Source organism: Colossoma macropomum, unplaced genomic scaffold (genome assembly GCF_904425465.1).
Source record: "Colossoma macropomum unplaced genomic scaffold, Colossoma_macropomum, whole genome shotgun sequence".
In the NCBI taxonomy this organism is placed as follows: Eukaryota; Metazoa; Chordata; class Actinopteri; order Characiformes; family Serrasalmidae; genus Colossoma; species Colossoma macropomum.
In genome coordinates, this window is record NW_023494784.1 from 29957050 (window position 1) to 29979314 (window position 22265).

At 39.8% G+C, this 22265-nt stretch overlaps 1 protein-coding gene across 4 annotated transcripts in view; it reads right to left on the bottom strand.

The window, feature by feature from the left end:
- The window catches only part of cobll1b (cordon-bleu WH2 repeat protein-like 1b), a 42499-nt gene extending 21002 nt beyond the window's left edge, over positions 1–21497 (bottom strand). For 2 of the 4 annotated variants that reach the window (XM_036567852.1, XM_036567845.1), the window contains exons 1-2: positions 21023–21497; positions 20387–20470 (exon numbers count right to left, since the gene is read on the bottom strand). In XM_036567852.1, coding sequence (XP_036423745.1) covers positions 20387–20470; positions 21023–21063 — 125 coding nt within the window. In that variant the 5' untranslated portion in view covers positions 21064–21497. Of the gene's footprint in view, positions 1–3755; positions 3986–4975; positions 5087–20386; positions 20471–21022 lie in introns of those variants that run through there. The other 2 variants (XM_036567860.1, XM_036567869.1) reach the window with 2 other exon arrangements.
- Positions 21498–22265: the final 768 nt, after the last annotated feature.

The window sequence follows — 22265 nt, forward strand, 5'->3', positions numbered from 1 at the left end:
GGGGGCCCAGATGAAAGCACAGAGGACGAGACCCATGCTGATCTCTTTAAGCTCAAATGAAAGAGGAAAAAGGTCATCTTCTCGATATTCTGCTGGACATGACTGTATAATTTGGCATGATTTAGCAACTGGGACCTCGTGAGGACCTCACTCTATTGCACCACACTGTGACAAACATGCAATGTGCTGCTGCACTATTTAGGTGAGGGGTTATGAACATTTGAGACTATATTAGGCTGTGAGGACCAGAACGTTTGGTCCAAATGTCTAAGTAATCCAAACATGACAATCCTGCCAGAAAGAGGGACAAAAAAAAGAACCAATATCCAGGCAATTTTGGTGTACAGCTGCAACTAAAGAAATCCCACAAAGACATCTGCTGTTGTACTAATACCCCAATGTACACTAAACCACTGCATTTTGTACTAATTACTTGATTTTCATTTGACTTAGTGGGCTCCCTGTAGAGCCTTACACATAATCCATCCCGGTGGAATAAATATCCTTCTGCTCAGGACAGAATGCCCCTGAAACATGTATACGTTTGGACTATCTTTGCCTTGACTACAGCTGCAAAAGGAAAAGGCCAAAGTAAACACACACTTGTTTTTGTATGGGTAAATCAGCAGACCAGTAGGCACACTTTGACCTTCAAATAGCAAAGATCTGAACATGCACACTTCCCATTAGCACTGCACATCTGCTCCATTTCCACACATCTATTTTCAAGCAGTCCAGTATACAAACACACATAAATTCCACATGATGGATGACTTTAGCTACTACTCTCAGTAAAATACCAGTGTTGAGTATGCTGAATGACAAACTGGATCACCCTATAATCCACAAGTTCTTCTGAAAGAGGCTAAAATGTCTCTTCATTCATGTGAAGGGCATGGAGACTTGCTCCTCATGATCACTGTCAACAATGCCCTACATGTGACACTATCATCTTCTCCTTCAACTACAGAGGTGTGACTGATTTACTGTAATCAATGTCTTTTGTCATAGTTACTGCCACTTACTGCACTGATAAAACATTAAATTTATATAAGCTCAAGCCATGCCAATGTCTTCTATAGTTTGTAACTGTAGCTTTATCATTGGAAATGTTTTATTTTTCCAGTCCTCTGCTTATTTTACTGTATACGGCATTTTGAGATGGTGCAACTAATATAAAGTGCTATATAAAGTGCTACATAAATAAACATTCATGAGTAATCAGAAGAAATCAAAACAAGCTCAAACTAAGCTGTCAACTCAGACCTAACTAAGAGCGCATGTGTATTTTTCCCACCATGCAAAGTAGTTTATCTCTGAGTTCTAAATACACAAAAAACACACACACATTTGAAGAACAGGAAATTCCCCTAAACACCCTTAGCCCTTATCAGCTCAGGTATGAATGTCACCACACTCCAATGTGCTTTTCAAAGGATGGAAAGAGCACTGAAGAGATATCAAGTTCTTTTTTCACAATCTCAATAGAAGTATTATCCAAATAGTATTTTTAAAGTTCATGTAGTAAAACATTTAAAACACACACCTAAAAAGTAACAGCTTTCAGTCAGCAAAACTGTTTTTTCTTAGGATGGCTAAAGTCCTACAATCTCTGATTGGCCAAAAATGTAAATGAAGTTAGATACGTGCTCAAACAGAAGTCTGCAGAGTCCAAAGTCCATATTTCAAGGCTCTACAAATCCCCACTCTATTCCACCCGAAATTAGCTAATAGCATTTTGTGTGTGAATGTGCGTCACTCTAATGCCTCAAAAGAATGATTACACAACTCTTTCCGATAATGCACAAGCCTCATCTCAGACAATTCTCTGATTTTCATCATCATTAATTAACTAACAGAAGAAGTGATGATTGTTTTTCTGTAAGGGAAATGGAAACTTTGGACTGATGGTGGACGTTCACTCCCAGAAAACACCTCTGCAGTGCTTAACAGTGAGTACAGTTTTTTTGGTGAAGAGCTCTGTTTACCCCTCTGGCTCTAATATTCAGACAGGCGTGTAAACACAGTGCACACGTGATGGGGTGCCTCAAACAAAGCCCTGTTTGCACATAGTGGCACAGTGCTTTTCAACGGCTGACATGTTCCAGCCTGACCTGCAAGAGGCCTCCTCCCCCCAAACCGGCTTACACGGAGGTCTGATCACAGCATGTTCATTCATAAATGACACACCTAACCTTATAGCGAGAAATTACAAACCTAACACAGAAACCAGCAATACAACTTACACAAAACAGAACATGCTGCTTAATAACTGAAAATGTTTACTTTTTTTCAATGGGCCAACCTAAGCATCTAGATATGATTTCTTCCCATTTTGTAGAGCAGTAGTTCGTAGGCAATAATGAACTGCTTTGAGTAATTCCAGAACCAATACTGATCGAGTATAACCAAAGCACTGATATTACCCCCAAGAGTGTTCGAGCCATTAATGCCATTAACAAACCATACTCAGCATGCTGCTTCAGCCATAGGAACACATGGGAACAGATGCTGTGGGCACACCGCCCGCTTTGTTTGGGGAACACCTGGTGCTGTGAGAAGTATGTAGCACAGCTGCAGATGGTTTGTGTACCCTTAAACGAGGAGGCCCGAAACCCAGAAAGTCAGAAAAGCAGCTGTGAAGGGCACATGATCATAAAGAACATATAGATTCAACACAAAGGTAGTCGTTCTAAAGGTTTAGGCCTAGGCCAGTTATACTCCTACAATACATGGACATTGAAGGAACAAGGCACATTAGCTTTCCTTCACAACTCCATTTAGAAAGAGAATGGGACTCAATGAAACACTGGTATATACTGCTATTTTTCCCATAGCTTGAATACCAGCAGGAGAAGGAAGTTCTTTACTTGATCTACTTCAGATCAGTTGGAATATCAAAGAACAGGAGAACAATGATGTTATTCATAAGAAGGAAAAAAGGGTGATGAAAGAGCAATGGATGTTTGCTAGAGTCAATAAGTCACAATGAGGCAATGTACTGAATTTCTACTTGAACAGGACTCATTTTCACTTGAGTAGAGCAGTGTGATGAAACTTTGATGTGAACTAAAATGCCTGAGGATGCACTGAATTGGGAATGTCATATGTATACATATCTGCCGATACTGATGCAGATGCATAAATATTTCTAAATCGGATAACTTGGGACTATATCCACCTGGATAAACATTATGGAAAAATATATAATTTTTTTCTAGGGCAACAAATGCAGTAAAATGAATAAAATGCAGGCATTATAGTGCAGTACTTCACACTCTGCTCTTTCAGAGTACAATAAATACATAATCAAATATTGGTTTGAAATATGAGTCAAATCTAAATGATGCTGTTTTTTTTTAAAGCAATTATCTGCTCAGACCAATATGATTCTGAGATTATCATGTATCCTAAACATGCCCACACCTTAACTTATAAGCAGTATCAAGGGGCAATATTGAACTAATGTGAACTGTGAACTCTCCAAATATCTGAAAGTGGGTAGGGTTTAATGTAGGTCAGTGATTTTCCCTTTCCATCCTTAATGGTGACAGCAGTCAGATTTACTCAATTCTGTTTAAATAACATTTTACCAGATCCAGACTTTATTGTGAAACACTGGAATTGGGTAAACTACAGTGCACATAATCAGCAGTCATAATGTGGGCAACCCGGTAGAAAACACCATACAACTGAATTCTATTGCTTACTTTACTGTTGCTGCATTAGGAAGTGCAGTAGGCGCTGTTGCTCACCCATGAAAGGCTGCAATGACACATGAAGATTATCATGTTTCCACTCGTCCTTAAAATCACTCGGTTGCATTCAGCAGGAAGGAAAAAGACCCACTACCTTGCTTTAGCAGGTTAAATTGCTTCCTCTGTTCGAGAACTGAAGCGTGCACCTAATAAGCCAGGTCTGATTTTTAGCCACTAGCCGAGCGTAACAGTCCAGCACGCCCATTTCCGACGGCATTATTAAAAGTGTGTGGGGCTTGAGGGAGGCAGAGGAGTGACTACTGGAGCCTGATTGATGTTTTTCCTACTTACTCAGCAAAGATGCCTTGCGGTCTTAAAATGTACATAAATACACCCTACTGGAAATGCATGCGACAGAGACTGAGAAACAGAGAAAGTTATCTGAGGTCAGATGTGTTTGCAAATATCGTAGGGAGGCAGAGAGAGAAATGAGCCATGGGGGTCGCGCAAATTCCATGCATTCCACTTCTCATTATTACAGCTGGTACGTGCTGCAGCTTTCACGAGAAAGAAGATTATGGAAGGCCTTCATGGAATTCCACTATCACTAGGTAAAGACAACCACTCCGACTAAATCTAAACAACAAGTAGAAAAATATGAGTCTCTGACTTGCTCATGAAGATGTGTTCTAGAGCAAATGAGGGGTGCTAAATTGCGGCTTAGCTGAGGTCATGACCGAGAACTGCGCCTGGGTTAAAAAGGCTGTAAAACGGCTGCTTGGTGCAGAGCTCCTGTAAAGCAGCCAGCTCACTGTTCTAGTGGGGAAAGGTGGGTTTATGTTCTGAGCTCTGAACAATGTGCCAAGACACCATCCTGCTCCCTACCGGACTACACCCACATTATTTTAGGAACAACTTAACAATGCACGGCGCTGCAAGGAATGAACCTATTCTCTTCAACCTACAGGAAATGCAATAAACAACATATCTTGATAAGCCCTACAGAGTATTATTCATTTAAAATGAATGGCATGGATTTAGAATAGACTGCAGAGAAAATCACTTGCACAAAAAGCCAAAATATGCAATGTTTTACTAGCATGAGTAAAATGGATAGTAGTGGCAATTACAGCTTGTATACAAACCAAAGTTAGCAACACACACACACACACACACACACACACACACACATCTGCTCCTCCATTCACTCAACAGTGTGATTTTACTATCTCATAATTACCTGTCTAACCGGTAAAAGAAACAATATTTTCTCTTACCTCCAGAACTTCTGCCTTAAATCCCCCTGTTTACAGAGCACCCATGGCCCCTAGATCCAGAGAGAGGGTGACACAGAATCAGCTTCACAATACCCACATACACCAAGACTACCTTAATGCCACGCCTCGGCCTGTGACATCAGAGGGTCTGGCTTCACATACCTCTCTCTCCTTCCAGCCAGCTGTCACAGAAAACCCCTCAACTGCTGAAGAGCCGTGCCAGAGTGTATACGTAAGAGCAGACGGTCTGGATTGTACAGCTTCAGCCAATTGTAAGCAGACTAGTAATCAGCTTTAAACTGTGCAGAGGGTTCAGAGCATGTGGGCCAGCTGATGAGAGAGAATACAGGGTGGCCCTCACAGCCTTAACACACTTATCTCTGAAGCCACGAGGTTGGCTGATGAAACTATGAGGGGTTGAAACTAATTCAATCAGGAATTTCTTTATCAGCTATATCTGTGTTTGTTTTGCTCCTGAGAGTGTGTATTCATGTCATGAAGCTGAATGAAGCTGACAGATTGATCTTGAGCTGAAAAGGCGTAAACTGTTGCAGTCATGCTCTGAAAAGTTGTACTCTTTAGCTGTACTGCAGCGGTATGATAAAGCTCCAAGCGTGAGCTCTCATTCCTGTACAGGCATGTTAGAAGCCAGGGGTGCAATTAAATCATGTGACATAGGGCAGACTTAAAAGGCCCGTTTCATGGTGAAACAAATTGTTCTCGCTTTTTTTTTTAAATAAAACCGTTTGATGTAGCATGTAAACATTGTTAGTTTCCAAACATACCACTTACTCTTTGGTACATATGGTCCATACATGGAAATCAGGCTGCAAAACAGCCCATTTTAAATTCATTGTGTCAAAAGTGTATTTTCATATATGAACCTGTTCAGCTGAGAGCAGTTTAGCTCCACCTATTTTTACAACTGATGTATGTAAATGAGAAACAAAACATCTTGTTTCATTCAAAGGAATAAAGAAAGGTTGGAAAATGGGCATTTAAAAACTAATTATGATCGTGATACATAAACTCTCAGAAATGTTATAAGTGGACCTCAAGAAAACAAGAAAAATGTAGGATATTAGTCTTTTAACATTTCCTGACAGATCTATAAACTAAGCTTTGTCTCTGAAACACACTTTCATCTATACACAACGATGGCTGCTCAAGTTACTTAAGTCAGTGTTGATAGCTGATACTCTAAAAGCAATTCCTGTGAACTGAAATGCTAACACAAAGACAAGCTTACAAAGATAAGTCATTGTTCTCAGAGCACAGATCAATCACTGTGCTTGATTAAAAAGCATTTTGAAACAAAACAAGTATAAAAACAAAACAATATGCTTTCATTACATGCTTTTACATAATATGATCCTAAACAGAATGGTTTATAAAGTTGTACATAAACTTTTATCCGCAGATCAGGGTGTTCAACAACTTCTGACTGCAAGAGTGCTGACCTACACTGAAAAAAGCAGAAACAGTGATTCCAAATTTTTGAACGGTGATTCCAAACGTCCGAACGGGAGTCAGAGACCACCCTTGATTTATTTTATTTCCAGTCAGAATGGCTATTGTGTGGGAGTTATTCATTTTTCAGCACAAGGAAAAAATGAAGAATGGATAGAATAGAATTTTAGAAAATTACACAGAAGCCTCAACAACTAGACAACATCATTTAGTGTGTGCATTCATTGCCTTTATTACACCTTTCATTCTTTTCCAGAGACTTGCTTTTAGTTTCTCTATGAAATCTGCAGGGATATTTTTCGACATCTTCAAAGTTCAGTCTTTGAAGTTGGTTGAATTTTCTGCTCCTCACAAACCAAGTATTCCAAAACTCATTCAGTGATGTTGAGGTCTGGACTCCAGGGTGGCCAGTTCATTTCTCTGATAACACAAGGAGCTACTTTCTCTGATTTGCAAATTTTCTTTTTTTTCTCATATCCTTTCAGACACATAGTGTTGTCACAATGGAAAGATGGACAGAAAGGTGGAGCTTGATTTTTTTACTATTTCTCAGAACAAAAGCTTAAGTACTGTTTATCTGATTGTGACAGTTTTGATGGTCTTCCAGGTCTTGCTTGGTTACTAGGAGTCCCAATTTCTCTGTACCTTTAAATAATTTTTTGATCTCTAGTTTTGACAACTTCTGTTTATATATTTATTTCCTTTTTTTCTTTCTCATGCAGGTAAATTATCTTATATCATTTTTTTTCCAGAAATATTTCCTGAAAAAACGAATAACTTGTACATAATGGTTATTTTGACTGGTACTTGTCTTTAACTTTTGCACAGTACTGTGTGTTACTTTAGTACAATTTGGCTTTCACTTAACTTATTTTTGACAATAACTTTGTTAATGTGATATATTTTCTTTGTGAGGAAATGATGTACCCATTTAAATCAAGTACATTAAGGCATCACTTTTCAGTGTGAAAACAGTCGTCTTTTACACCACAATACAGCTAAACTACCTCTTTTACTCTGAGACATTTTACACTCCTCGTTAAATTCTTACAATGACTCAAGCTGCCTTTAGCATTGCCATTAGTGTCTATCACAAATACACTGCAGGTCTGTCCTCTATTTCTGACACTGTGTTTTTATGTCACAGAACCATTTCCCTTTAACAACATGCCAATGTGTTCCTTGATCAGGTGTGATTTTTCCACATTCTATTCAGGTTCAGGCCCAGATCCTGCCTCTTTAGCAGAGATGTGGGTGGGGGTTAAGAGTGCTATGTCTGTGATCCGATCAGGATGATGGGATCACTCTTAGACAGATCAGGGAAGCATAGCCAAGCTGCCTGTAGTTCATTAGGTCTACAGACGGATGGACTGCTGACATACTGAGCATTAAAGTGATCAGACAGAAGGAATTCTCTGAGGGTTTAAACAGCCATCTCCAATTTGCACTCAACTGCTGAAACCATTAATGCCATCCTTATTCCATACTGTACTTTCTTGTTACTGTTTGCATAAGTATTCAATCCCTGTGCTGTGCAAACTCCAAGTTTACACAGCTGAAAGATACTGCCCCAACAAGGACACAATTGGCTTACAATTAGCTCTACCTGTGAATTACTAAATATGTTCACTTCTTCTATTTCAAGTAGCATTGACAGACTGTGAATCTGAAGGAAAGCTGTGAAAATGAAAACTGAACAGTATGTCACGGACATTAGAGATATAGTTATAGACATGCTAACAGTAACAAAAGGCTACGAAATAATATACAACATAAAGTGTTTGAATATCCCAGTGGGCTCTGCTGAATCAACTGTGAGGAAATGGATTTCATCAATCCACCCAGGTGCTGCCTAGACAGGGTCTTCCCTCAAAATGCAGCGTATAGCAAGAAGGGGACTTGCGAGGGAAGCCAGGGAGAGGTCAACAATTACGCCGAATGAGCTTCAGTGGCCGAGACTGGAATGAAGATGCACCAGACAACAATATCAAGAGCTCTGCACACAACTGGCTTGTATGGTATGGTGGCTAGAAAAAGCCACTACTGAAGAAAAAACACATCAAAGCACATCTGGAGTTTGCCAGAAAGCATCAGAGTGACCCAGCTAAAATGTGGGATAAGGTATTTGTGGTCAGATGAGACAAAAATGGAGATTTTTAGCCACAGCTCAAAACAAACCTAACACTGCCCATTCTTCAACAAACACCATCCCAACAGTAAAGTATGGGGTTGGCAGCATCATGTTGTGGGAATGCTTTTCCTCAGCAGGGACTGGGCATCTGAAGGATGGATGAATGGTGCAAAATACAGGGAGGCACTACAAGACAACCTGCTTCAGTCTGCTAAAAATTAAAGCTTGGGAGAAACTTCACCTTTCAGTAGGACAGTGATACCAAGCACAAGGCCATAGCAACACAGGAGTGGTTAAACAACAAAAAAAGATGAATATTCTGGCAAATTCCAGATCTTAATCCATTAGAGTCTGTGGCACTACTTGAAAACTGCGGTACACAAGTGTCATCCAACCAAGCTGTCAACAAAACAAATCAGACAGAAAGAATGGGAAAAGATCTCTCCCAAACAGTGTGCAAGGCTGGTAGAAACTTAGCCAAACAGACTTAAAGCTATTGCAGCAAAAGGTGGTTCTACAAAGATGGAGACTGTAAAGTCGAATTTTTATGCAAGGAGCGTTTTTCAGCTTTTAACTGTATGAGTAATAATAAGTAATGATTTTTGACTCTGAAAATATGCTTTAAGAACATACAGATTTGCACTGAAAATGCTGGCTTGAACAGTCTGTGTAAGTATCATTTGTAATTCAGATGACTTTTAAGGGCGCTGAATACCTTTGCAAGGTACTGTGTCTCCAAGAGCTACTACTGGTAACTATTAATTTTTTGCTTTATTGATGTAGAAAGTATGCAAAAGGTTGAAATCAATGCACCCACAAATTCATGTGTATTTTAACTCTAAAAAATCATTCTGATTGAGTCATTACTGGGAAGATTAAGCCAGCAGGGGCAATGCTGCCCATTGAAATAATCAATTAAGAAAAAAGGGAGAGGCACCAAAAATTCCACTCTTTAAAAGGAGATTACACCCTGAGACAGTCACGCACTTCCCACATGTTCAAACATGACCCATAATCCCACTGGAGCGTACACAAAAAAAAAAAGCTCGCCCCTTATTTAACAAACTTTACAGAGAGGGCTATTTGGATTTCTGAATCATTGTTTGTACTGTAGAAGGTATTATTCAGTGAGCTGCATTCAATTGGAGACGCATAAAGGCAGGAAGAGGTGACCTTGAGATCACAGCCGTGGCTAGCAGTAAAGCAGAGCTACATGTTGCAAGGTTTTTTTTTTTTGTTCCTTAGTTTCCATCCCCCTCTTCCCTGTTGATCTTGCCAGGTTTCCTTTGCCCTTATAAAAACAGGGGGAATGCTAAAAACGCACTACGCTGACAGAATCTCTCTGCAGAGCTGCTTGGAAGGTGTGACAGCCATGAATGAAAGCATTATACTGAGTTTGCAAAACAGGGCTGTGTGTTAAATCAACAGAGTGACTACAAATGCCATTCTCCTTGCCTTTAAATGTACTGCTGCATTTGGAGCGTGGCTTTTTATTGTGGGGGGACACATCAGATGATAAGGATTCAGTGTATTGAGGTTAAAGTGGGAGGGGTTTGGGGCTCCAGGAAGGATTGTTATAGGGGAGTATGTTTGACAGGCGGCAGTGAGGCGAGCAGAGGGTGGGAGGTAAAGAGAGGGGTATTCCCCATGGAATGACAAAGCCCAGAGCCAGCACCACAGCTGGTAATATGGTAAGAGAGGTCGCTAACAGTAAACACAGCCTGCTAAGGGAAGGTCTGGGAAGGCCATTACTCCAAAAGCTCTGTGGGAGAAAGAGAGAGAGAAAAAGAGAGAGAGAGAGAAAGAGAGAGAGAGAGAGAGAGAGAGAGAGAGAGAGAGAGAGAGGGGTGAGTGGGGGTAGGGGTTTTGGGGGGGGTGAAATTCTGTTTGTGAACTCCCCATTTCCTCTGTGCATCCCCCATTATTCAAAGCAAAACAAAGTGTTTTTTTCCCACACTGCACCCCTAGGCTGACCCCAAACCCGGCTGCCAGTGCTTGCTAACTTGCTTACGGAGGTAAGATTACCATCTCGGAGAGATTACAAAACACGCACGCTTATCTTCTCTCCTATAACAGTTCCATGATATAAATCGTTCCATTCCAGCCACTAAATAACACAGCAAAAATGCAGAGAAAACATTAGCCCAATGGGGGGCAGGGCTGGAAGGTCATTCAGTTTAGAAAGTCACAGTACATTTACATTAGCTTTTCAAAAAAAGGTTAAGCAGTAAATGGAGTTCAGTGGAGTTATATAGTTAACGGATCACCAGGGGTGATCCCTCTGTAACCCCAAAATCGCTGCTTCCTCTACAGATCATAGAGAAGGTCAGCGTACTCCCTGATGGACGCCCACCCTGCCATTCACCCGCAGCTTCTCCTGGGCCCAAAACATCCTGAGCACAAGATTCCCAGCACATACACAGATACAGATACTGCTAGCCAAGGTCATCTGAACTTCTCTCTCTCTTTCTCTCTCTCTCTCTCTCGCTCGCTCGCTCTCTTTCTCTCTCTCTCTCACTCTCGCACAAAATCTCTCTGGATGCTGGTCATAACATCTGCCAAGCATTTAGATAAGGAGGCAATGAGGAGCTGCTTCCAATCACAAGTTTACAGGAATATCATGTACTATTTACAAGATAAGCACGCCGGAATTAGGAGTTCTCAGCACTAACAGTTCCAGACAAAATCAAATCCTACACATAACTGAGCCTGTCAGTCAGCGGCAGCGTGCAGGCATATGTGAATATAAAAGATGTGAGTGAAGAGCCAACGTTTACATAGAAGTGAGTGCAGAAAACAGCATTTCGCCTGGAGTCATAATTACAGCCATTACACAGCATCCTTTCTTCAGACACAAAGGTGCATTGTCTGTGCATAGATACTTGCCAAAGACACACCAGCTAATAGGAGATCACATGCCTAGTAGCTTCCAAAAAAGTCAATGAGCAGCCAACAGTTCCATGATTCTTCACTGAGAAATGGGTGTCCCCATTGCTCTTTAGTCTAAAAAAAGACAGATCCATTAAATATGCTTATTCCAAACCACTCCAAAGTCTGAAAACTGCTGAATCAAATATGATTTTTGATCAGTTTTTGATGTTGATGAGCATCTGTCCTCGGCTCCTATTCACACTACATGAGAAAGACATTTAAAATGTTTATAGGCTGCAAAACTATGGATAAGAAATAAAAACCTGCCTGAGCAACTATTTGATTCACCTCCACAAGCCTAATGTTAGTGCCATCTAGTGTTATATTTACATATATTTTACTTCAAATGCAGATACTGAATAATTAAGCAGCCACTGAGCAGCTAGTCAGTCAGCACAGGAATAATAAGGTGCTAAGGAATAATTAAAATGTGCAAGGCTTTCTGAATTTGTCAACCACTGCTCAATGCTGCCTGTTACCCATCTAATGCTAAAGAGCTGTGACAGATAATTTGCATATTGCCTTTGGCCTGCATGTATCAGAAAAAAAGAAGTTTTAATTAATTTTTTTAATACTGCTGCTTTAATAAACTTTAATAAGTTGTTTTAATGTATCTTCTTTTAAAGGTACAAATGGTTAAATCTTTCAGTCCCAGCTGGATTAAAAAGAAAAAAAACAAAGATTTGAAAGATTAGTGTAACTGCCCATTTCATATTATATACAGAAATTAGGAACATTTCCCACTTTTTCAGAGCCACAGATATTTTTTCCATTGCAATATGATTTTAATCAAACAGTTCATAACAAACATCCAACTTTTTCTCATTATGTATTTCGCAGTAAAGTACGGTGAGCCAACCACAGCTATGCAGTGTTGCCAGAATCACCTCACCCTGTGGAATGCCATTACTGTACGATTTTGAAAAACATGTAAATTGTATAAGTGATTTTCATACAGGAGTAAAACAGTTTATGGGACTGAAGTGTTCTTTTATTTCCTTTTTGTTTGCACACACACTTTTCTACTGCATTTAACCAGTTCACATAGAACACATGGTGCGACCCTCAAATCCTTCCCCCACCGCCTCACCATCTGCAACCCCTATTGGATTACAGAGATCATAGACATGAACTTCCACTGATAAACAGGAATCAAATTAGATTAACATGGATTATTTAATGATAATACCTGTCTTGCTGTTTTAAAACAACACTAAAACAACACAAAAAAGTCAATAAAATACATTACCGTATTATCACTTTAATACAGAGAAAGACTGTGTTTTTGGATTCAGTTCACATCTAAATGGAGGTGGAGGAGTCTGTGCCAGTGAATACAGTACTGAATGTAGGAACAGACTAAACATGTACTGTGCTGAAATAACCTGTTTTATTTCAGAGTCACTTTCTGACGTACTGTAGCCACACCAAACATGTTTTGTTAATGCATCATTTCATAACTGCATGTTTGTGTGTGTTTGAATAGGTGTGCATGGTTGTGGAAGCAGAAAGAATACTACAAGTGAATGTGTGTGAGTATGCCAGGGTGAAACTGTGTCTGCTTGTGACAAGGGAAATATGTGGCCTGGCATGCCTTGCTCTTAGGCTGGCTGGACAGATATAAAACAGCAATAAATCATGGTCTCTTGTAGTGCAGCCAAAAAACACATCCCACACAAAGAACTCACACTTGCGCTGACCTCACCCATGGCATCTTCAGAGAAGTAGCTGTTGCGCTTCCCTGAACCCATGCGATTCCCAACCCAACCAGTGCATTCTCCTGCTTTATGCTCGCTATTCTGTTTTCAAATTGTAAAATAAAGACACTTTATTCCTCCACTCTACAAACGCACTGATGCGGACCCTGTCATATAGGCCACCAATTCGATTCCAGTTATCAATACTGGGAAGATATCAGCAGAAAATGCTGGATCAAATATCAGATATTTTGCTTGGATTTGTAATTAAAAACATTTCATGCAAAGATAAATATTAATGCATTTGCACATGTGTGATCCTTTGCATTGCTATCACTGAGTGAAACAAATGCTAAATCCCTTCAAGTCAAACTGTTGCAACAAGACAAAATGCACTAATAAGCTCTTGCTCTAAAAAGTAGTTAAAAATCGTGATTATCACCACAAAACCCCAACCACACCCAAATACACATGGTCTGCTGCAGCTTTGACCTACTTTTTTAGTTTATATGCTTTTTTTAGTTTTAGTTTAGTTTTATATGCTTTCTTGCATTAACAGTTGTAATAAAAAAAAAAAACTTTAATAAAAATCACACAATAAAAAATATAATACTGTGCAACTCTAGCATGTCATTCTAATAGATGTTACTGCGACCAAGTGCATTCATGAGATCCTTCTGGTGCAGATTCATAGCTACTTGAGTGCTAATAGAGCTCCTAGATCAAGAAACTTGATCGTTTTCACAATTTTCACAATTTAACTGATCCAAACCACCATTACCCTTAAGCTGTATGGAAAATACTGCAAATTTGTCTTTGTTACCTTCTTCTGTTCCTGTTACCTGGCCATAGAGAGGGACCAGAGGAACTATTGTCCAACTTACTTTAGAAAGTCAGGGCCTGGTTTTATCTGAACTGAAGGGCAGGTACCTTATTTTCTTAACAACTAAGTTAAAGCATAACAAGATAAACAAGCTAAACTGCTCCCTGCATTATTCTGTGTTAGATTTTCCTGCTGAAAAATGACAATTACAACGGTTTTGCTTTCTAATGGGAAATGACTTAATGGTTAACATTAGAGACCACAAGAGACCAGTAATTTCCCATAGGACACCATTATGAATCAGCCCCAGAACACTTAAACCATTTGAATCTTTTATACTGTGATATCAGCCCTTCAGGAAAACACAAAATACCACTACTGGCCATTGGACACCATCAGAAATCAACAAAAACCTTTAATGGTTTCTATGAGGGTTGAACTAAAGTATTTACTAAATGATTCAGTGTAAAACTACAAATTAAAGTATTAAATGCAGTGGTAAAATGTGGCACCATTAGCTTGATGCTAATACAACACAGGATATCACATTGAGGCGCTAGCAGAAATTAGTATTAGTGGTGGTAATTTGGTGAGCAAATACCACTTGCAAGGTTAGGTTTTCGCATTAAACACTGTTATATGATGATGTTTTCATTATTATAGGTCAGAAAATTTAATTAAGTTTGTAAAACGACTGCAATGTACAATGATAGGCGGCTGAAAGTTCTCTTTCAGTAGTCCATGGTTGCAACAATAACATACTATTGACAAACTACATTCATTGGTGGAAAATTTTGTTGTTTGTGTTATTATTCTTTATTTTAACTTGCATTGTTTATTTTAAAATGTGTTTATTTTATCATATTTTATGTTGTCACTGTTTTAAAAAACCAAAAAGCCTTGATATCATGCATTACAGTGATATTACAGTGTTAGGTAAAACATGGCCTCTTGTGGCTTATTGTTTTAGTATATCATTACATTGCTACTACAAAACACAAATGCCCTAACATAGCCCTGGTATCAGATTAGTTCTGAGTTCAGAATTCCTATATAGGAACTGCTATAAAGAAAGAAAAAGCTGGATCGGTGCTTTTCTAACTTCCAACCTTCTCCTCTTTCCACCCTAAATTCACATCACCATCCCCATCAACTCTCTCTACAAAGACACCCCATTTACCCAGTACAGTCACCCCATGTTCCCCTGTTCCCTGGAGATCTGCCACACACTGCTTCTGCCTTCTGAGGCAGAAATCATTCACCATGAAAGAGCTCGTACTGCTCAGACAGGACCAATACACTGAATCTGAATCACTGAAGTCTGAACCACTGGCACAGAACAGACATGCAACTATTTTCCCCTTCAGGATCCTGGAAAATGTGCTCTTTCAAAGCTCAGCAAAATAGTACCAGACTCGATGGTGTGAAATGTGGCTGCAGAGAGCGAGGGGAAAGTAGGAGATGTGTGTGCATTTGTGCTTTCGTGGTATGTGGGGGAGTCATGACGTATGGTATGTACAGTAGATGTATTACACATGCAGACACAGTGAGCATTATGCAGCTCTGGAGGAGATTTATTCAAAAGCTCCCCTACAACTCATGGGCAAATCAAGCATATATTTCATGATGTAGAGGTACATTTTCTCTAAAGCAGTGCATGAACTGCACTATGTTCCAGAACTTACAGAAGCAGTTATAGAAGTTAAAGCAGTCTTACAGTAGACAATGAAGACTTGCAGATATTTAGAGCAAAGAAAAATAGACTAAACATAATTTGTTGATACATTAATGTCTGCATGTTTCTGTGTGTTTTACTGGATATGTAAAATTAATATGTTAATATGTTTTTTTTGGGGGGGGGGTGCAATGATGCTACAATAATGCTACAATTTTTGATTCTAAAGTCAAGATTAAGATCGATATGATTTTTGAAATTTTATGTGTTAAAAATATTTTGATTCTACTGAGCTTTTACTATATATTACACAGACTGGTTTGGGTCAGAGAAGTTCTCAAATAAAATTTTTAATTGAAAAGATTTTTAAAAAGCCTTTGAAACGAAACAAGCAATAAAAATCATTAGTCCTAGAACAGAGATCTTTAAATTTAGACCGTGAATCCATTTTCTGGTCCTGGATGTTTCAGCCACTGGCAGGTATGAGACTAGGTGGCCAATCAGTTACATCAACAGTTAGCAACCGGAGTTGAGGCTCTCTGGCCTAGAATTAGAACTATAAAACATTTCCATCCAAAGATTTGTTTCCAAAAAAATAAATAACTAAATAAAAATAATAACCCTTCAAAATGTTTGCTAATGTAGGACATGGAAACCCAAATCATCAGTTCTCATCATAATGCAAAAGCCTACACTGGAAACTATTTTTTTTTTTTTTTGGTCAGCAAAGATAACACATTTATGCATAAATTTAGTGTTATGAGACAGAAACGTGATCTCTTGTGTTATGATGGAAAAACAATAATAGTAAAAGATAAAATAAACAAAATTTACTATATCAGTAGTCTTTGGAGATGTTAGGGAAGACAAAGGTACACAAGATGTGTCATGCATGAAATTAAAGCTGGAAAGTTGGTTTATCGACAAGCTAAATCTTATGCAACAACAGTTTTTGCAGGAAATTATGTTATTATGAAGCATTTTTATTGTTAAAAGAAAGTTTGATGCAAACAGGATGATAAGCAGCAAAAATTGATTTCCACATTAGACAGGAAATGAGAGTCAGAGGGGTAATAGAGTTTAAATTTCTATACACACAAATATTCAAACTTTTTTCAAATCCTTTTATTTATTTTGATATTTTGATACTGCATTGAAATCGTTACACCCATAGTTTTCCACATATTTCCTTCTTCACCTTAGTATAGCTTTTATTACTGAATTAGAGAGAACAGCTGTGCCCATGGACTGTGTGTGTGTGTGTGTGTGTGTGTATGTGTGAAAGAGAGAAAGAATGGAAACATCTGCTAGGATTTGCAGCAACTCAAGGCCTGCACTGTAGCTCACAGATGAAGGTGTCCATGGTGATCTTTTGAATCTATAAGCAAAAGAATAAATGACATCATAGGTGAATAAAAAAAAAATCTGCACGCTGGCCCTCTGAGCACCACATTCCTAAGCCAGCTGTCGAGAGAGAGAAAGAATGCCAGTTCCAGCAATGCAAAATACCAAACCCAAACCTTCATTTTATTACCAAACTTATTCATCAGTGCCTCCAACACTGAAGCCTGATCTTACATAAGCAGTGGCAGACTATCCATTTACCTTCTACCGTCTTCTTGTCTTTAGAAAACTCAACACTCAAGTGATGTTGATGATAGAGCAGGCAAAATTGCAGTGTGTGGTACAGCAGAGTGCAGATGCAGCTGCATAGCTGTAGAGCTGAGTGAATAAGGCAGGTCTTGGGGAGCTTGTTTGGATTTCCACACACACAGTTTCACCACAGCCGGGGCTGGGCAGACCGCTGCCCCGCAGTGCCAGACGAACCGAAGCCCTGCAGCCGCATTACACAATCATCTCCCTGCAATTAAGGCTCACATTGTATTACAAAACCCCTTTCTCACACTAAAAGCCCCTGGCAGTAAACATCAAATATTTCTGAGAGGAAAAGTAGGCAGTTTGTTGGAAGTGCTTTGGAAAAGCTTTGAATTCTCAATCTCACTTTTAAGCTTCTAATTACATCTGATTGCCAATGAGAGCTAGGCTGAGAGAGGGACAGAGAGAGAGTGAGAGTAATGTACAGTAGTGCACTAATTCAGAGACCACCCTTCATTTATTTCATTCCCAGTTAAAACGATCATTAAGTACAAGTTATTCATTTTTCAGGGGCAGGAAAAAAGGCAGAAATCACATATTTAACAGATAATTAGATTTTTTTTTTTCAGTATATAGTCCATGCTTTGCCTTTATTACAGCTTCCATTCTTCTCTACAGGAAATCTGTAAGGATATTTTTCCACACCTCCAAAGTTCAGTCTTAGAGGTTGGTTGCATTTTCTGCATCTCACAATCCAAGTAATCACAAGCACACTTAGTGATGCTGAGGTCTGGACTCTGGGATGGCCAGTCCACTGTCCTGAGAACACCTGTAGCTGCTTTGTTTGATTTGCAAATTTCCTTTTCTCAGTAAGGGCTTCTTCACAGCTGCACATCCTTATAGACCCATAGTGTTGAGTTGCCTTCTCCCAGTTGAAGGATGGACAGAAACACTTGTGGATTTTTTCAGATCTGAAGCAAGAGTGGAGCTTGATTTTCTCCTCTCTCTCAAAGATGAAAGCTTTAAGTACTGTTTATCTGAAGGTGATGCTTTTGGTGGTCTAAACTGTACTGCGTACAGTTGTAAATTCTCTTATCTATGTATTTCTCTGTTTTGGAAACTTGTTTTGACTTTACCCTTCTTTATGTGAGTTGATTATTTCATATCTAATCTTTTCAGAAATATCTCCTGAAAAATAACTTACTTAATGGCAGTTTTGACCAGGTGTTGCTTATTATAGACGCAGACCTTAGGGTGTTATTCAAATGATGAGTCTAATCCATTGCCTCACATATTTAAAAAATGAAAATGAAAAGAGCATTTCTAGTATTTCTGGATTGACAGCATAAAGTGAGTCACAGCAGTTGGAGCAGCCTCTCCCAGATTTCAGAGAAAATGCCTCTAGCTATTGGACTGTTGACAGCTGACATCATTCTCAGCAAGCTGAACCTGAGCACAAATTTCCAGCATCTCTCAACTCAAACAGGTTTATAAAGATGAGATCTGACACTAATATGGCACTGGACTCTGCAGCTAGAGTAGGAGCCTCTACTCCGACTCATGCCTGTAATACACTATATGTCCAAAAGTATCCAGCCTTTCCTAGTTAGTGAATTCCACTAATGTAAGGTGCACCCACTGCTGAGACAGGTGTTCAGTTGCACTATCACAGCGTATAATTTCCACAGAAAAGCCCTGCCAATAGAGTGGGACGGTTAGGAGCAGCTGCACATGAGCCAAATTTCACTATGCCAAATATCAAGAGTCAGCCTGAGGGGTATCAAGCTCCCAGCATTGGTCTGTGAAGCAGTAGAACTGTGTTCTCTGGAATGATGGAGCTGAAGTTGTAAACCAGAACTAATTATCCAACATCAGTACCTCACTTCGCCTGAAGTACCCGTCCTTCTGGCTGAATGCAATCACACAGCAATGTTCTAACATGTTAGGTTTTACTTTAACAGGTTGTTACTGCAGTAAAGGAGGGACAAACTCCCTGTTAATACCCTTGATTTCAGAAGAAATGCTGAATGAGAGGGTATCTACAAACATCTGAACATACAGTGTATCTCCCTCGTATATCTAACGCGCCCTGCAGCTTCCTAATTCCACATTCCAGCCATGCTGAAAAGCTACAAAGATATGATCTGTGTTATGTGATTTGACAGAAATATACAAACAAATGGTGCAATTTCCATCCCTCTCTGAACAAACGATGACTTTGTTTATTAGATAAGACAAATGTCTTATAACTTGGTCTCAAATGCAATTAAATCTTCATTTCCTGAATATGAGCGTGAATTAGTGGAATTCTACATAATGCAGCAATTCCTGTCTGGTTTGCCTACAGTTTGTTTCCCACGATCCCCCCATCTCACTGGCTTGAGGCAGGAAATAGGCAAAAGTCAAAGGTTGTGTCAATGCCTGCAACAACTGGGACTTTAATTAAAGCTAGAATGTTTCATAAACAGCAACCCAACCAGAGTCATTCTCACACACAACAAACATACACACACCTTCAGCATATCTGTAAACCCTCACAACTTCAGTGACATCTTGCATTCATGGGTGGGTAAGAGAGAGAGAGAGAGACAGAGAGAGAGAGAGAGAGAGAGAGAGAGACTATGGAGGAGGGGACCAGACAGGGCAAGAGAATTTACACATTATTATAGAGTAATTGTATCTCCTCGCTAGTATTTTCTTTCCATTTTTTTCCCATAAGTCCGCAGCCCATTAAATTAGATATGTCTTATTATTTCATCATTTAGGTTATGTCACTGCAATGCTATTCCCTCTCAACATATGGAAAGGATTGTGCATGGAAACCCTGTCACTGGGTTGGAAACTGTAGGTTTTGGAAAAGTAAACGTTAGAGCAGACACAATATCAAGACACTACGTAAGGCTGAGCTGTCACACTGCCATAGGACAATAGCCAAGAGATCTTACACACAAACATGCTTCATATACAGAATACTGGGATATCCTTTTGTTTAATAGAAATCCTACAATAACTTCATTGCAGCATGCATGACGTCAACACAAGCTGAACAGACAGAATGAAGGTGAATAGGAAATTGAGGCTGCTTTACCGTGTGTCCTGACGTCTGTGTGGGCTGCCCTGCTGACCATTGCTGTCCATACCTCTGCTTGGCTGCATAGTGTTGACCCTGGGACTGCAACACAGGGGGAAAGACACTAAAGACACTCAAATGCATGTACTTCCTCATCTAGCTGGAGTAATCAGGTGGTGTCTAGTGCACTCATCACAAACTCTACAGTTAGACAGAGTTTCCAGGAAGATGAGGGTTTCTGTGTTGACATATAAGCAGACGGGTGTGATTTACTCAACATGTAGTCAAGTAACATTTGATGCGTTTGTACTTTGCTGAGTATTTAAAAACGATAATACTTACAAAGATCATCTTTAAGCCAAGTTCATTCATACATACTTTTTACTCACACCTCTGAGGTTTATCATTTGATTTTAGGCCAAAAGGATCGCTGTAAACAGAATCTCCTGTTGCTGAGATGCAGGATAAACTAAAAAGTTCCACTACAGTTCTGAAAGTTACTCAGTACTTCTACTCAAGTTGTTTTTGGAAAGGTTCTTTTACTGCACTGCCACTGTAACAGCACTTTCACCGGAGTATCTCTTTCCACTCCTCCTCTGACCCCCTTTGCCAAAAAGCAGATAAAAAGTCACGCAGTGGCAGGTTAACACTTACCCCGATCGCCCGTGATCCTCTGCGCGGCTGTCCACTCTCATCAGTGTCCCCGGGTGTAAAATGTCCTCTCGTGTTTTATCCCCGCTCCTACGCTCCTCTCTCGCGCTCGCCTTCACGCATCGCCGTGACTTCTCCACGCAGTAGGATCACTTGTGTCCCGCTTCCCTCGGAGACTTTAGCATTCTGCAACTCCCACCATTTCTCCCGGAGTCCTGCCCCACTCAACAGTCGCTCCTCTGTTTCCCTCCCCGCCCGCACACTCGCTCTTTAATTGAGAGAGCAGCATACATATTCCAGTCATGACACGATGGTGGAACTGCGTGCCAAATGCCCCCCTTCCATCACCTCCCATCACCTCCCCTTCACTTTATGCTTATCATCATCAGACTGCGTTGCATTCACTCAGCGGGATGGCAAGCCCGTACCGCCCCAACAGATCTGAACAGTGTTGAATGTGGTACAGAAATCCCACTGACTGAGACAAGACCAATCAATCAATCAATCAATCAATCAATCAATTATTCAATAAATAAATAAGCGAATAAGTAAGTTACAAATGGCAAAAGTCAGCTAGACTGCGAGTTACAGCAGCACATTTTGTCCGTTTAAAGCGAGTACAGTACAGGTTTTAGATTGTATAAGCTCTAGTGAATGGGTCCAAGAGTCTAAGAGTTTAGCGTTGTACCTTGTTAAACACCTGATTCGGTCTATTCCCAAAGTCGGCAGGAGCTAAACTGCAAAAAGGACAACAAGCTGTTCACCCAAGAGTTTAAGTGTGATGTACTCAATTACTGGCAAAATAGCGACATCTTGTGGCCAAGCGTTGAAGCGCGCCTGTGCGTTCCGGAGGAGAAGAAAACCTTCAACTTCGGCCCTTCAGCACAGTTCAGTGATTTCAACCTTCACCTGATTCAACTCTTTTAATTGCCAGGTTTAGTAGTGTCTTCTAAGTAAGAGCCAGAGCCGAAGTTGAAAACCCCTGCATTGAGCTACTTGTAATGGCAAGTAACATAATATTGTTTGAATTTTCCAACTTAAAATCTCGCTTTCAGGACTTAACCCTGGGCTGCCCAAAGTGTGGCCCACATTCCTAGAAATAAACGTTCTGTGCAGGTACGTTTTTTGTTTATCAAGGTACAAACAATGTAAATGTATCCTCAAAGGTACAACAGTGGGTTTAAGGTCCAATTGTGTACCCTGAATACATTTGTCCCAGATGAAAAGTACGTATTTGTACCTCTTC